We start from the raw sequence: 17,510 nt of genomic DNA on the forward strand, positions 1-17,510 counted from the left end.
TAGTATTGGTTTTGGTGAGCTGAGGCAGAGAAATAGCCTAGGAGAAAAACAGGACTTGTGTCTTTGAAATTAAATTCTGTTCTCAGCTTGTTCAGTCTAACAGTGGGGGAAATTAATAGGTTTCTGAGGGTCACATTATGCATTTGTATAACCAAAATATATTGAATTTCTGGATGTAGAGTGGAGTCAGAGCTAACACTACCAGAATATAAACAAGGAAAAACAAAATTATGGAAGTGACTGCTTAATGGTAATAATTGTAGGGAATTAACAGTTTATACAATATTGAAAGCATTAGGAATGGACCTATGTCAAAAACCCAAATTCAAAATAAATACAGATTCTGAATTTGAAAGAAAATTATCATGACAAGGCTCACAGGTCTTCAAAGTCTCCAGGTTTGGTGTTCCAGCAAACTCACAGACACTATCCTTTTACAGAACTGGGGCTGCTCCAGCCAGGAACCTGCTGTCGGTTTTTATGCCATCTGCTCGAACACACCATTAATGTAAGGGTAAAAGACATGGCTTTTGCTGTGTGGGCAGCAAATAGCAGCTGTACCAAAATGTGCTTCTGGGAAGAAGCAGTGACTGGAGAGCTACTCTAAACACACAGAGAGAGCCTCTCCAGGATTACAAACTGAATGCTGAACACGCCCTTGAATCTTAGCATCACCACTGAAACCAAATGGTCTGTTCTCCAATGGGTGCAATAACTTCTAAACCAATTTTAATCCTCTGGTATTCCTTTGTAGCTATGGGGCTGCTGAGTATAAGTGAACTCATCTCAGGTAGTATATCTTGTAGGTGATAGTGCTTTGAAAAGCATCACCTGGACATCCATGCATTAATATAGCGCAAAGACTGGTGTTCCCGATCCATGCTGTGCTGCCTTCTCAGTTGCTTCTGACCCAGCTCACTCAGCCAGTCTGAAGGATATATAAAATCCCACAAGGCATAGGTGGGGATTAGTTGCTTGAGAAACTCTGTTTTCATCTCATGGTAGACCTTTTTATACCTCTAAAAGTGGCCATATCAAAATATATAAGGCTCATTTTACATTTATTGACCTAAGCCAGATAAAACAGTGTAACACCCATACATGTGCTATACTAGAGAAATGGAAGAGGGATTAATTTCCATTCAGTATCTTAATTTTTTGAGGAAAGTAACATAACAGGAGGGAAAGGTGGGACTGACTGCTGAATCTTGATAGTAAGAAAATAAGAGAGGCAATTAGAAAAGTAAGGAGAAGCTGAACTGTAGCTGCTAGCTCTTGCCCGCAGAGACAGCCTTCAGTGATTTGCTCTCCTTCATCCCTACTTCTGCTCTCTGTTTCCCAGCTTCCTCCTCGGTACAGTAAGTTAAAAGGAAATGGAAGGGAGGGACAAGGCAGCTCACCCTCCTGACAGTCAGTTTCTCTCAAGAGCCAGAGCACGCCTCATTTATCTGACACCATCCCAGACTCTGCTCAGACCTTGTAGGACTTTAATTGGGCACAGCATTCATCAGAAAATGCATTCTCACATTTGAGAAACCAGGAAACAATATAAATGCTCATTTGAGTAAATGAAACATTGCAAAGCAAAGAATGCTTCGTCCACCTCAGATTTCTGCTTCCTCCTTTTGCTTTTTCAGCTGAACACCTTGGTGACAGACATTTTCCTAGAGAAAATTCCTTTGGAAAAAAGAAGTTATTTGATTGACTTTCTAAATATAGACTAAATGAAGCTACATTTTTACAGGAAGTGTTTATTACCGGACATTTTGATAGGTGTTAGTTCCAAGGTTTAAAGTTGTTTGTTGTAATAAATGCCCGTTTAGTTCAACTTTTGTGTTTTAGCAATATAGTATTTTGCAAGAGTATTTTATTTAAAAGCACAGAGGGGACATTAGAGCTGGGAGATGTATAGATCTTGAAGAACAATCTGTAATTTTTTATTGCAGCACATGAAAATCTAGTTTCTCATATATTAGAATCACAGTATCATTAAGTCTGGAAGGCACCTCGGGAGATCACCAAGTGGGATCTGCAGGTCAAAGCAGGACCAGCATTGAGTTCAGGTCAGGTTTCCCAGGGCTTTGTCCAGTCAGATCTTGAATGCTTCTAAGCATGGATAAAAATTCCACAACCTATATTTCACACTAAACCAAAATACTCTTACAAAGTTAGAAAACATGATTCATTTAATCCTCCATTACTCCTTTCTTATCAGTGTGAATGAGGATTTGATAAACTAGTGCGGCTATGACCTGGTAGTTTTGACCTCTCCACTTTATCTATAAATCAGCTTGCGGTATGTCAGAAATCAGACATTGCTTGGTCTCTCAAGAGAGAATGCTCACAGTATTCATTTCTAAGCTGAGCACTTATTATGGTTTATCGGGCTTTTTACTGCAAACTAAGCAAATAGCAATTGTTGGTAAATAGAGTTCAGATTTAGGCCAATGAGACATGCAGTCTAGTTCAAAGGAGTTTATAAATACTCCCAGTGACTTGCCAGGATTTGGATCTAGTATGTTATGCATAGTTTTTAAATAGAAATTATGCACTTATTTAAAGTAATCAGTTGTATTATGAGTTTGCAGATATACAGAAGTAGAAACGTAAGGCTGGGAGATTCTTTAGGATATTCTCTGACTTGTCCCTAGACAGGATCACCAGTGAAAGTCCTGATGTATATTTATCTGTAATGTTCTGAGTCTTCCAAAGATCATGAGACTTCCTATGAGCTCTATTTCAAGACCTCACAGTTCAAAAGAGCATCCTAATTCAAGGCCAGTACTCCAGACTCAGCTGTGGATCTGGTAAGGAAAACGCGCCCTTCGTGCAAGGTTTTCTACATACTTGCAACTTACTAATATGTTTTTTTGTGAGACCAGACAACAATGGTTCTCCAGTTTTCCAACAGAAGTCATGTTCCAGAGATCCCAAATTTTCTTTCCTCACCAGTCTTCCCTGAATTATAGCGCTCAACCGGGACCCAGTTGAGGCTTTACCAGTGCCAAAACCTTATTCAGTTGAAGTGCCAGGTATCCGTAAGGATTTGCATTGAAACAGCTACCTTTTCCTAATCTCCCTCTTGTTGTCAGTGGGCAACTGACTTGAATTTATCTAGATAGTGAAAATGCAAATAAGATACAAAGATAAACAAAAAGAAGTTGGAAAACCTCAATGAAACCTCATATCCTGTGGTGGGTGATCCTCCAAAATCTGTATCACAGTTCTTTGCAACCATTGCACAGGACCTGAGATTCTACCCCAAAGTTGCCTCAAAGACCAAGCAAGCATGCCCTCTTACAGATTTGCCTTTATCACGTCTTGTTTACATAGCATTTCCCACAGCAGGAAAAGCTGGAACCCATGTCAGTAATAAAGACACAACCACAGCAATCACGGCTCAGTGATGGTGCTGAAGGAGGCATTTGGTTTTGGCTGGTCTTCCAGACGTTGGGGAATGTAATATCGAGTCACGTGCTAGACAAGAAAGGCACACAGACACAGGTCACAGGATATTTCTGTTTCCTTTTTTACTAACTGCTCTTATTCAGGTTTCTTAGGGTTCAGTCTCTTCTTTCCTAGAAGCCAGTTTATCAAACAACTGGACATAAACACCACATATTAGAGACAGAGTTTTAGAACCAGTACTTGGGGAGCACGCTGTCAAAGCAGGGCTGTTTGGATCCCCTCTGCTCACATAAAGCTCTCCAAGTTATCTGACTCTCTGATAAATGCCTTAAAGCCAAAACATGCACAGTTTACGCAGAATTTCCAAAACAGTATAATCTGACATTTAAGACTCTTAAACAGCTTACATGTCCGGGGTAAAATGGATGTGACAAAATTACAGTCCACAGTTGTTTTGTTATAAGATTTCTTCGAGTCTTCATAAGAGAAGCAGAAATGAGATGAGAAAATACGTCCAGCTCAACTCAGAAATTCTGAAAAAAACTTGGTAGGGCTAAGCTCAAGCATAAGAGAAAACAATAAACCAACCCTGCAATAAATTTTGTAGTGTATTTGGTATCATGGAGTTGTCAAATTGGCTGCATGTGGTAAAAAAAGTAATTTAAAAAACCTTAGCCAAATCTAAATTATTTAAAATAATTTTATGCAGGTTCAGAGTGGAAAAGTATAAATAAATGAAAGTAGTATGTTGGGCATAAATGAGACTTTTGAGAGCCTCAAATTGTTCCAGTATGTCATAAGGGCAAAGTTTAGTATGCGGGTAGGTATTTACAGAATGAACACCTAACAACTACAATTTCTTATACAGATATATTTAGGTGAAGAAATAGGCGCTACACAAAAAGGGCTAATGTATCTAAATGTATTTCAGAAATGGAGAACTGAGGAGCAGGATATATAGAGATTTTTTTTTTCTTGAGTGCTATATGCAGCTTGAAATCAGTTCCATAGAGCAGAGATAAACAGCTTTTTCCTCCCTGTTATACAGGTTCTCTGTCAGTACTGGTCTTATTAAACTTGGTGCTACTGCACCAGAAAGGAATTTAGCTGTCAATTTCTTCTATTATATGTCCCCTATTTTCATGTTTATATTTTTTCATGTAAGAGGGATATTAATTTTAGTGATTCAAATACTGCTCCATTCCTATCAGGGAGCGCACAGCCAGGCCTCTAATCTAAGCCAACAGAATTGGGGTATAAACACGAGACACCTGTACAGCACCAGATCAAACACCAGCAAGTATATCCTGATCAAAAAACTATGGTGGAGCCTACAAAGTTGAGCCATTCAGAGTTTCAGATTCCTGAGGGACTGGAGAGCTTGACCCCTCACCCTATAACTGAGTAAGAATACTGGTATTTCACTCAGTTCAATAGAGAAAAGACGTCTTTATTTGGAAACCATCACCCAATATCTGAAAAACTGCTGTAAAATGTAGCAACTGTCAAAAATTATTATTTTCAGAATGAATTTCAGTATTTTTCAAAGTCTATGATCTCCTCTCATGCCAGAGCTCTGAGATATCATCTTTTACTTAAGAAGATAAATAAATTTCAAGAGGTTTGTGTTTGTTTTGGTTTTTAAAATTTAAGATTTAAGCCAAAACCCAGAAAGGTAAAATTTTTCTATTTGTAAAGATGGCAGCTTGTCCATCGCTGCCATCTTAGACAGCCTTTGGTAGCTGGAGGAAGCACAGCTGTGGACTCCTGGCATTTTGCAGTCGTTCGAGATCCTTGCACAACCTCAAGGCACAGGACAGATGAATTCTTCAGGCATGAGAGTCACTGCAGTCTTGCAGCCAAATAGCTGCCTGCTGAGCCAGCTCTACCGCCAAAGATCCGCTCTATGTGACCACAGGGAGGGACAGCTTCAGGGCAGCATGATCTGGCAGACCAAGCCATGGACTAAGAAGAAAGGACTAAACTCAGCTTGACACTGATTTCTTCCTCATCCTGCATGAAACCACAAAAGTAAATCTATGCAAATTCAAGCAGCCACAGTAATTACCTGCTACTCTCATTGACTTGAATATGCATTCTCAAGGTACTTCAGTTTTAGAGGATCTGCTTCAGAGATCACTTGGCAGTGGAAAGACTCCCACTGTTGGCTTCATTAATCTGGATCGTGCCATACATTTCATTTACAGATTTTAAAATGCAGTGCACAGTAAGGCTAATGCTGTTTCCCATTCTGTACACGTCTGTGGTAGCATGTCTGTCCCTCTCTGAGCACACATTTCCCTCTATGAGTATATTGTAAAACTGGGAAACAAGCTGTGTAAAGGTTCTGTATTTCCCAGGGACTAGATTAAAATGTTGTATTGCACCAGGGGTTTGACGGCAAAACGGTGATATTAGCCTGTATTTCTTTTCCCGACCAAGTCTCCATGATCTAAGTGTTCCTTGCACGTGTAGAAATTTACAGGAATGACCAAAAAGATTTTTTTCAGAGAGCTTGGCACTTGCACAGGGATTGGAGCAGTCTGCTTGTTCAGCATTCAGAACAATCTGGCTGGAACCATCTATTTTTTGAGTGACTAGGCCTGCCCATATATTCATAAAATTATTTGACAGCACTAGAATAAAGTGAGGACAGAGAAACCAGAAGCTGGAACTGGTGCTTGGCAGAAACACAAGGTAGAGCAGTTTGGAAATTTTGAATACAGAGATGCTTTGCTGGAGCTCTGAGCTTGGACCTATACAAGTACAAACTTTGTTGTGGCCTTTTGGGCAGTTAATCCATTACTGCCCAATTAAACAAGAGGAACAAGACATGCAATAAATGACTTCTAGGATCTGTGTCCACGTATTTCCTTCCCAAAGAAGATTTTGAACCATGCCAAACATTCAATCACTCAGTGACTTCTTAGGACATGAACTAGGTGGTTATACCCAAACGTCCATATATACTGGATCTAACACCATACCCCATTATCCTATACTTTCCATCTATTAAACCTATATGATAGGTCTGAGTTTAGGGTGATGACATCACAGTGGGTGGTAATGTCAATAACATCCCTATACCATAACAAAGGAAGATTCATTTTGTGTACAACATGCATAGTGCAAACAATCCTACTGTAGGACTTGAAAATATAGGCTACAGCAATAATGGGTGAAAAGAGACAATGACACTTTTTAAGAAAGGTCTCTACCAGTTTCTACATCTGCCAGATAAAGAAAAATCATAGAGAATCAAATATACTATTACTGGCCCAGAGCTCATCATGATTTGCCCTGGCAAGGGATAGAAAACCTACACTATTCATGCATACGCAAGATGTACACTGGCACAGAACCTGCCAGTACAAAAATAAGTAAACAACGGTTTGACTAATCTACACATATATATATTTATATATCACCCAACTAACCACCAGTAAACGAGACAGAAAAAGTACTCTCATTCCTCATCTTCCTTGCTATTTAAAGAGAAATATTTTGTATACTTGATGGCACTGTTAATGATAATTTAAGAGCCCCGCTACATTAAGAGCACTGCTTTTAATCTTTATTCTCTTGACATTTTTCTGTTCATTCAAGTCAGTAAGAGTTCTGTATGTGAAAGAGTATAAGAGCGCTACAAGTAAGATATTATCATCTAAGCCACTGAAACTCAAAACTTAGTTCAGAGAAATGTAGGTATGCCATAATGATGACATTAAAGATAAAAAGTATTGTGGTTTTTTGTAGAGAGAATAACTGTAACAAACAGCTTTTCCAAATGAAGGCAAATTGGAAATGAAGGATTGCAGTCAACATTGCTCTCATTTCTGGTAGTTTCTAAAACAGAAAACACTTTTTCTATCACTATGGATCACACAAAGTAAAATAACAGAAGTTTGCTAAATCTCATTTCAATTTCCGAACAGATCATTTTGGACAGGATATTGGATGAATTGCAGATACCTGAAATACTAAATTTCTTTTTTTGTTTATAATTATTTAAACTCCTAGGATATGATCATCATTTAAGATATAAATCCTGAACTAATACATGTATTTTCATCAGGATGGTATACCCTCAATTTTTAAAGCAACAGAAAAAGAACACGCATCTTTACATTGCTAATAACAAGCAGAATTAAGGGAGGATATAAAGTCTCAAAGTTGTTACGCAATTTCTTTGTTATGCAGGAAAATGTCCATAAAACACCCCAATTCAAAATCTGTTTCATATTAGGCAGCTATATAAAAAGAATATAAAAATAACTATGATTTACTGATAGGCATTTTGTCCAAATCAGATTAGTTTATCTCTTTTCCCTATCCAAATTTAAGAACCTTAAAAATGCAGAGCTACAGCCCTTTTTTTAGTAGGAGTTACAGAACAACTTTCGTTTCTGACAGCACTGGCGAAACTAAGCATCAAATCCTAAGCTATTAAGTAGTATGTGTAATGTTCCAATTGCGAAATTAGTTATTGTCAAAAACAGTGGTAGTGATGGAGTCTTTCTGACAAAGACTTGATCCTGCTCTTGATCCTCCCTTCTTGTGCTCAAGGTTTTAAACGTTTTGCACATAACTCATGCCCACAGGGTCATCCCCTAGAGATTTGTCTTCAAATTTAAATAAAATAAGAGAAGTGCTTAAGTTTCTTTGAATGCTCAAGTCTGTTTCATTTCAAGAAGGCACTTACATGTTGACTGGACTATAAAACGCTTGATTGTGTTAGCAAACTCCAATAAAGCAGAACTAATTTCATATCACCGGTTCCTTAAAGATCATCTTTGATCTACAGAAACTGATATGTGCACATCTAGCAAAAGGCACTAACGAGCTCTGTTCTGGAATGCCACACGTACAGGTAGGCATGCATGTGTAAGGGGATGAAACGCACAAGTGGACAGCCAAAAGAAGGACTGGGGACTCGAAACTCCATCTACTTTTTGTTAGGAGACTGAGAAAACCTGACTCAGTGAGTCCTACAGAATGAATTCTGATAGAGGATATGATTGCAGTCTATTAATACATCCTGAGATAAACACCAGGGCGGGAGAAGAGCTATTTCGGTGGAGGACAATGTTGGCAGGAGAACAAATGACTACAAAGTCGCCATGAGTTACACTTATCCTGGAAACTAGAAGACTTCTGACTAGGAGAGGACTGAGGCTCTGGGGCAGCTTCTCACATCAGCAGCAGTGAGGACAAAGTACTTAAATGCTTTCCAACCAAAAACTTAATCAGTTTACAACAGGGACTGTACGATATGGCTGTCTGTAAGTGGAGAAGGCTGCGTGCAGTGAGCAAGCAGATGCCTCCTGTCCTGTGTTCCTTCACTCTTTACTTAGTAGCTCATTGGCCAGCCGCATAGAACACGCTGCAGGAAGTCTTTTTCCTGGTTCACAGAGAAATTGAAGACATTACTAGTGAAATCTTAACGACATTACATAGGATGTGTGATTGAAGTAAATCAATCTTCCTACAGGAATCTGAATTTGTTTGCACCTCCTGGATTTCTGTGGGTACGTCTTCAGTTTTCCTTAACTGTTCTTGAAACTCCAGTGCCTCCAACTGTAAAAATATCTATGATTGTCAAGGGACCTGTTGCATTCATGGGATTTCCTAAGCAGCTCAGCACAGCCACCTCCCACAGCTCAGTGCTCTATGTCTCACTGCCACGTATTTAGTAATTGTGGTTCTAATGCTCTTGTTAAGTAATGTATGGTCCTATCTCTGCATTTCTCTATAATGTACAAAAACTAAGCACATTAAACACAGAAATATACAAAGCAGAGCATTTTTGATCTCCTAGCAAGGAAAATGTATTTTTCCTAAAGAAAACTGCCTTGCTCAACATATACTCAAATAACATGAAGTAAAAATATTTTCAAGTGCCACACCTACGGCTGCAAGTGTACGTTAATTCCACAGTTTTCATTAGAATTAATGAAAGCTCAAGTCCATGAAGAAAAACGTTTAGTCTATGCATAACAGCAGGAGGAATACACTCAACTAGAGCTTATCTGACACTAGACTCAGCTGACATTAGACTTGATTTCATGCTGACCCTGCTCAGCTGGCAGATGCTTTTCTGCCTGTACTTTGGCTGATATACGTCTGACAACCTCAACGGCAAATTAACTGTAGTTAATTCGATGCAGATTAATTCTGCTGCAAGTCACACATTAAGAGGATAGGAGGTTAAAGTCATAGTGAAGTGGATGCCAACAATGTCCACATCTGTATTTCTAGAGTATTGGCAGCACTTTAATTTCCTTGGGACTCTGCATAGAACATTGTTGGAGTTGTGAAAGTTTAGGCCAGGAAGATGCCTGCATCCAGCTGAAACTTGAGAGGATGGAGAAATCTTGCACACTGTGGCTTGGAGCCTCAGGGGAAAAATCACAGGTTGGCGAGAGGCTTTAGTGCACGCTGGTTTATACCTCCTTTCTAAGGAAATAAATATTGCCAGTTTTGTCACTCCAAAAACGCTCTGGGAGTTCAGGACTGCCACATGTGCCAAGTATAGCAAACCTCTTCTATGAGACAGAAGACATTTTGCACCACATACTGTTGGAGCTTGTGTTACTGCAACACTGATTGAAAGTCCTCACCCAGTGTAACAATTTCTTCTCCTTTAGCATATGTAAACAGACTATAGAATGTGCTGCTTGAGAATGTAGTGTACATAATCTCCATGATAGAAAATTTTATAGCAGCCATTTTTACAGTTTCCAAAATGTACTTATCACATGCCTAGATGAATATCTTTCGTAATTCTTATTAGGCAACTGATACAGCATATTTTTTCCATCAGCAATGTGATAAAGAATAGATTAAAAGAACACATGGCTAGCTTGGCACTTTGTCAAGGTATTTCTTCAGCGCTGCTCACTCTAAGGAACTATTTCAGTCACATTCTGTGTTACTAAATCAAGGAATGGTGAAAATGTCAGTTAAGATTTTTCCAGAATATTGTCTGTTCCTTACCTGTGGGCAGTCTTTGATGTAGTGTCCCTTGTTAAAGCAGAGGTGGCACAGGTAGTTAGGAGGTGGCCTCTTGCTGGGTTTTCTGGCTTCTGATGAAAGGGATAGGTCAGAGAAGTGCTCGGTGAGGGAGCTTAACCCATCCACAATGTTATTAAGAGAGCCATAAGGTGATGCGCTCTTGTACAGACTGCTGCTCAGAGCCTGCAAAAGACGAGAAAACAGTCACATGCAACACAGTACTGTATTAATGATTATTCTGAGGCTGACCTGAGTAGGGGGAGGATTAAAAAAACATGCTTTTTTTTTCATTAAGAACATTTCATTAATAACATTAAGAACGTTCTTGAAGAGAACAATATACAGGTCATTAATAAAGAGGCTTCCTGAGGGTAGTGCGATGGAGCTAGTCACCACATTGCTGAGGAAACTATTGAGCTTGCCATGGTCCACTTGGTCCAACCTTTCCACTAAGCAATGATTGCTTTCTTGTCTTTGATCAGACCACAGTCATGGTACAGTTAAAATATGCAGGCAAAAAGCTGGAAGAACAGTCCACAGAGGGGAACGTTTTTGTGTCCAAACTATTTATGTAAACAATACTAAAGTCAGGGAAAGGAAAAGAACACCAAGAAAAATGTAAAGTAATTTTTAATTTCCAATTTGGTTGATGAGACAGTCAACATGGAGACCTGTATTCAAACAATACCAAGAAACATTCAGATCTCTACGTGTTGGATTTTCTGAGGGGAAAACTGCTGTGACTTAAACATTTCATGATAAACAGTAAATATGCAGGTTTTGCACCTCACCTCAATAGGACATTCACTCTCTCAATCCACAAATCAAAATCAGGAGCTCCTAATTTGCCATTCTGTAGTTTTAGAACAGCAGGAAACCCATAATCACCTAAATACCTACCCTGCCTAATGGAGGTAAGAAGAACTCCCTTCACTTTAATGTGTTAAGGCTCAAGAGAAACGATGTAGGAGTTTAAAAAGTAAATAATAACTTTTTTAAAAGAAATTAACATGGTAATGAATCACTGTAGAAACAGGATTGACTACTGACTACCCTTCCCACCCTAAAATGAGGGGAAACACCTGACAGCAGGTCATTCTCCTTGAATCAGGGAATTACTGCTGGCTTATGGGAAAGTGAGGCTAGAAGAGGTCCGATCCCTTTTTAGTGCTATTAAATCCAAATATTTCAATGGAGCCTTTATTATATGTCATGTATGTTTTCATACGTTTGTATAATGTTATATACATATCAAAGATGCACTGAAAATGATTTAGAGGATTTGTGGAATCAGTCTGAAATGGAATTACATATATCTCTGAGATCTCAAACGTTCAGGATTTCTGCCCACTGAGGGCATTTTCTGGGTAACAATCACATACCAAAAGAGTCATATTGCAGCTCTAGGGACAATGACCTGGATGAGTCCCAAGTATCACTGAATCCCATCCCACTACAGATGGTGTATGCTGTAAATAAGAAATGAGCCTCAGTGGCAGGCCATCTTCATACAGACAATTCACTTCACCCACTCTCAGGATACTCAAACACGATGCACTGAGCTCCACTGACCCTTATGACAAAGCTGAAGCTGGTGCACAGCAGCGGAATCAATTCAAAGGGCCAGAGAGCAGAGTCTGATCTCCTGGAGAACTTGTGTCCTAGCACTGAAACACCTAGATGATCTTTAAGGTCCCTTCCAACACAAAGCATTCTATGATTTTGCCTCCAGTACAGCATAGTTCTGTGCTGACGCAAGATGTTACATCTGCTAAGAGGAGAATGAGACACTTTGATTCAGTGGTTAAACCCACACATTTTAAAAGGAAAAGCTATTTCAGAAAATAATGAAAATACTTCAGCTGCTTTAACCATCAAGCAAACAAAAATACTTATAATGGTCACTGGGATTTATTTTCTGGGATTTATTGGACACTATTGGAATGAGAAATTCTTGGCATCAAATTGTTTAAAGGAAGGGGAAATGCTATGGATGCCAAAATAGTACTAATTAAGGGTCTTCAAGAAGTTCTTGTCTCCCTAGGAGCCACTTTCTCTTACATGCACTTGGAATAATACAAACCCCTTCTTTTTAAGAGCCTCTCTCGCCAAGAGATTGTTAAAGTACTTCACATACGTTACATCTATCAGCAACTTTGCAAATTTCATATTATCTGATTTTTATAGGAGAGTGTATAGACACACAGAATGTGTGAAATCCCAACTCTGTACCTATTGCAGAAATCTGCGACACTCCCTGGGGCTGTAGAATATAAAACTCCTGCCCAGCAGGAGGCTGCTATTTCTGCCCCCAGTGACAAATGAAAACAAACCTACCTGCTGCTTTCAGTGGGCTTTAAATTGGACACATGGCTCACAGTGGTGACTATTTTCTTTGCTACATATCTTTACACTGAGCTATTACCCCCCATAGAAGGGAGCAGTTTGGTACCATGACTGGACGTTATGTAATGCGCTCCTCCACCAAGGGTTCTTGGCACCCCTCAGGTCAATACAGACACAGAAGGGCTGCAATACCACAGTTTTGCCCACTTCATCAGCAAAACTTCTTTACAAAATTTGTTTGTTTGAACCATGGCAGCCAGAAGCCTTGTCAAAGGCCAGGAACCCATGAGACTCCAGGCTGTTCCGACACTACGTCATAACCCTAGCAGACACCAACAGCTCTGTAGCCCAAGCATATGGCTTTGAATATGACCAGCTGGTTCAGCTGGCAGGGCATTTGGGTGATACGTGCCAAAGCTGGACACACTGAAACATCCAGTCCACATACTCCACCATAGAACACTTCCCTATAATCATCTTAAAACCCAGTGTTAAAAAAGGAAAAGACACAAATATAAAATCCCAGAAGATGACAGTAGAGGAGAAGATAGACATTGCTGACGTCAGTGGTGCTTCAAAGAACAATGAATTCATTAAGGAAAATTCCTAGATGATTCCAAGATGCAGCCCATCCATCCTGGTATATAGTCAGGCAAGGCGCTTCATCAGTTCCTGCTAAATCCACCTGCAAAATGATCTTAAATCAGTTTAACTGAGTCCATGTGAAAAACACATCAATCTAGCACTTGAAAGTTGCTATAAAGAGCACTAGTGCAAAGTGTGCTGCATCCTGTCGCTAGCTGTGGAAACCTCTCGTTCCTCAGAAGGAGATGAGGAAAAAAGCCATTCCAAAAAGCAAAGTTATATAATAAGGGTGGTGGTGGAAAAGTTCATCCTGGCCCCTGGGATCAAATAGTGAAAGCGCAGGAACACGTAGTGGGATGGAAGCAAATTGTGGTTTAGTCCATCTTGTCTTTATATAAAACAAAGGGTGAATGAATAGTGCTGACATACATAAACCAGTATTTTTTGTCTGCTGGACTTAATGGTGCTAATCAGCAATTCAGCCCTTACTGTTTGCACTGCTGCAAGGGCGAGTTTTAAGGAGGGTTTTGAGCAAAATCTTCAAATTGGCTTCATGCTCAAAATGGATGTCCAGGGGATGAACAGAGTGACACGGAGAATGCTGATGGTCTCATACAGATGACAGTAGAAAGGAAAATAGGAAGGAAGAGGGAAATGTGTTTTGACTCATTCTGGTCTTGAGTGTGTTGGTGCACATCGGGAGGCGGCAGGGAGATGGCTCCTCTAAGCAGTTTCACCATAAGCAATGACAGCTTTGTGTTCATAGTGTGCCACAATCAAAGCCAACCTATTTCTTTACAAAGATGACAACACTGTGAAGCCAGAATAACGCCTGTCACTTGGGAGTTTCATTTTGAACTATGACAGGATAGAAAAGATTTGGCATAGAAAGGGTTAGTGCTCTCTCTGAGCCAAAAGACCAGGCTGCATGTCCTAATTACAAGGCTCATCAGGCCAGCTGCAATGAATTCACCATTTCCTTATCTTGCTGTACTGGGAGGAGGGGAGAGCTGGGGGCAAAACTTTGAAACTGGCTTCGTGGGAAGTTTGAGCCTGACCACGTAAGGGTTGTTTGGCTTTTTTTCTTTTGCTGTTTTTGTTTTCTTCCTATGAAGCTTGACTTAGCTGAATGTGAGCTGAACTAACAATCTAGTGTTGTGCTTTCCAAAGGTAATCTCCTTGCTCAGTAGATTTTTAAATTCTTATCTGTTCATGGTGTTGGGAAGTAAGGCTTTCTTTGTAATCTGTTTGCTAAGTGTTTCCAGTTAAAGGGCACCTAATCTGTAAGGTTACAGTGTGGTCGCTTGTGAAAGAGGCAGCTATTGTCTTCTATAACTGTTCTTACCCTGATTTCCAGTTGGGTAGCGTATGTGTGTGACTCAAGAGTTCCAGCACCTAACTCCGTTCTAAGGAATTCCTAGTTATGTGAATGATCTGGCAAATGCATTTGATTCCCTTGGCTGGTCCCTGCCTTTCAGAGGCAGCTCTGGGGACTGATGTGTCAAGAGGTTGATAAGGAAACACTGAAACACAATTTCCCTCTTCAGCTTCTTTTTTTAACGGTGGTATCATATTGAAAATAAAGGCGGTGGTACTGCAGGAATATGCAAAGAAACATTTGAACAAATAGGTGTTAAGTCTTTCCAAATTTCTTACTGGTATGGCTGTTGCTTTAGCTGTAAAGGTATTTTTTTTAACAAGGAGCAGAAAGCACAGATAGAATGATAGGATCCTAACTGTGGCAACGCTTCTTCCTAGAAGTGATGGGTTTACCTATTTTCCTGATGTTAACAAGTGATAGCAACCTGTCTATGTGGGCATAGCACTTTGTTATTAGGCCTTAGAGGAGTTAATATTCAAAGCTTTTAGGTATGGGACTGGAAAGGTAGAGGCATACTTGGAAAATTCAGTTTCTGCCCTTGGTTATGTCTGTGGCTGCTGGACCCGTCAGGCAGTGATAACGGGTTACAAATGCATTAATTACCTGAAGCTACAATGACCTGCACTGGATGAAGTGGCTGATGGGTTATGCCTGTCCAGTACATTTGTTTGGTGCTCTTGGGGTTGTTTGGTTTTATTCTTATTTTAGAATCACACTTTTAAAACAACTTCATCTGCACCTTTGAACACCTCCTTCCCCCACGCTCATCCAAAACAAGAAGCGGCACTGATACCCATACACAAAACATCACTAGTTGAAATAGAGAGAAAGAAATAATTATACTCACTGAATTGAGTATGAAAAAATACAACTTCTTACTCCCTTTGAAATCATCTGCTGCTTAAGTGCCACAGCTAAAACTGGATAGGAGGAGCCATACAATGCTCCTAAACTGCTGGATTCTGTGCATATTATCCCTCATCACAGATGTCCTTGTTTGTTCCTGCTAGCTAAAGGACTTAATATTAAGTTGGCAGAGGTGACTAACCCGCTTTAGCAGGGTAATTTCCTTTGGATGTGGCATCGCTGTTGTGACTATTCTGCCTGAAATGTCGTGGGTTGAGATTTTTAAAAAAAAAAAAAAAAATCAGTCCAATACAGAAGAATTCTTCCCTGTTTACAAGCATCTCTAAAGGTCTTGTGAAAGAACCTGCTTGAGATATGTTTGTAACGTTTGTGCTAGTGCTTCTCTGTGTTTTAATTGCACACACGGAAGAGAGGTCCCGCAGCGTTTCAGTATAACATAGTCCAGTCATTGATTCTTCCACTCCATGAAATAGTCTGAAAAGTGATGAGCAAAGAGTTTTTGATTACTTATTTTGGCTTTAGTATGCTGCCAAACTCATAAAGCAAACAGAAATAAAGCAGTCTTAGCTTTCAGAGTTCATTTTAAGTCAGCAGGCGCCATGGTTGTTTGAAGTTCATTGGAAAAAGGAGCTGGGTTGCCCTGTCATAAGTGCAGAAAAAAAAAGGTTTTTCATATACTGTAAATCATAAACATTCTCCAGTCTGTGAAGCAGGTATGATGGTAACCAGACTAGCCAGGCTAATTATTAGCCCTGAAATGTCAAAAGGTGCTGAGATTGTTTATCAGCTTGGATTTCCATGAAGATAAGAACTGATCCCTATGCTGTGTCATGAGTGAAACAGTAGGATAGATAAGTCATTGCTCTTTCTCAGTTGCTATTTTCATGTCAGAGGAGGGGGAAGCCTGAAGCTATTCAAACAGTAATTTGGTGGCTTGTGTGTGCTAATAGACAAAACCTAAGGACCTATATTGGTCTTCTTGCTAGTGCCCCAAGGCTTCCAAGATGGGATTTATCTGTGGGGCGGAGATGTGTGTGAAAGCATAACAGTTACACCTGAAGACAATCACGTGTGTCAATTCTGACATCTTTCTGTGCTTCAGCTCTTTATAAGTGGTCAAAACAGTTCCCTGGTTTTGTCCTCAAAGAAAATGTCTAATGCAGAATCTATGTTTATGTCCAACCCCAAAGCCTTCTGAAAATAGAGAGATTAAATGAAAGTACTGCTATAAATTTAGCTGTATTAATTTGAGCCAGAAGAAATACAGAAATTTAATTACCAAGGCAGAACTGGAAAACTTCAAAACCTGCTCCTGTATGGCTTATGTCTGCTTTAGCTCCTCTGATAAATTATAGATACTTCTACAGAAAACAGCTTACTCAGTAACATTTTGTCATAGGACGACTGCAAGCGAAGCTCATCACTCAGTGAAGAAAATATTTGCCTGGAGAAAAGACAAAAAGACTTTCTGAAGTCAGTGTTTAAGTTAGCTGACAATAAGACTGGTCTTTGGGCTGAATTTAGTAAAATATGAATTACTCAGGTTCCTTATCTAAAAACACAGGTAAATGTAGCTCAGCCAAGTGAACCTTAATACATTCCTGGCCAGTTAGAATAGCCACATACAGCTTAATTAATACTTCTTCTGTAGGGATTCTTAGATAAATACACCCTCATATTGAATTGCTAACGCTAGGGCCTGCTTCTAAGTATCTTCATATAGATGTCACATGACCTTCCTTTTGCAGAAACAGCAACTTAAGGAGACAACTTTGAAAGCAGCATGACTTGTCCAGCGTATAGATCTAGTTATTCCAGACCGGACCACTTGTCCGGCTGCAATTTCTCAGGTCATAATTGCTCATCAATGCTGAGGCTTTGCAGAACAGCAAGTGGGTGCGACATGGTC

General features: G+C 39.7%; 1 protein-coding gene across 2 annotated transcripts in view; it reads right to left on the bottom strand.

Annotated features, from left to right (window-relative positions):
• ZCCHC24 (zinc finger CCHC-type containing 24) overlaps positions 1–17,510 on the bottom strand; it is a 114,191-nt gene that overhangs the window by 85,539 nt on the left and 11,142 nt on the right. For both annotated transcript variants that reach the window (XM_009565192.2, XM_054071022.1), the window contains exon 2: positions 10,405–10,605. In XM_009565192.2, the coding sequence (XP_009563487.1) occupies positions 10,405–10,605 (201 nt within the window). The remainder of the gene's footprint in view (positions 1–10,404; positions 10,606–17,510) is intronic.

Source organism: Cuculus canorus, chromosome 7, assembly GCF_017976375.1.
Source record: "Cuculus canorus isolate bCucCan1 chromosome 7, bCucCan1.pri, whole genome shotgun sequence".
Taxonomy (NCBI): Eukaryota; Metazoa; Chordata; class Aves; order Cuculiformes; family Cuculidae; genus Cuculus; species Cuculus canorus.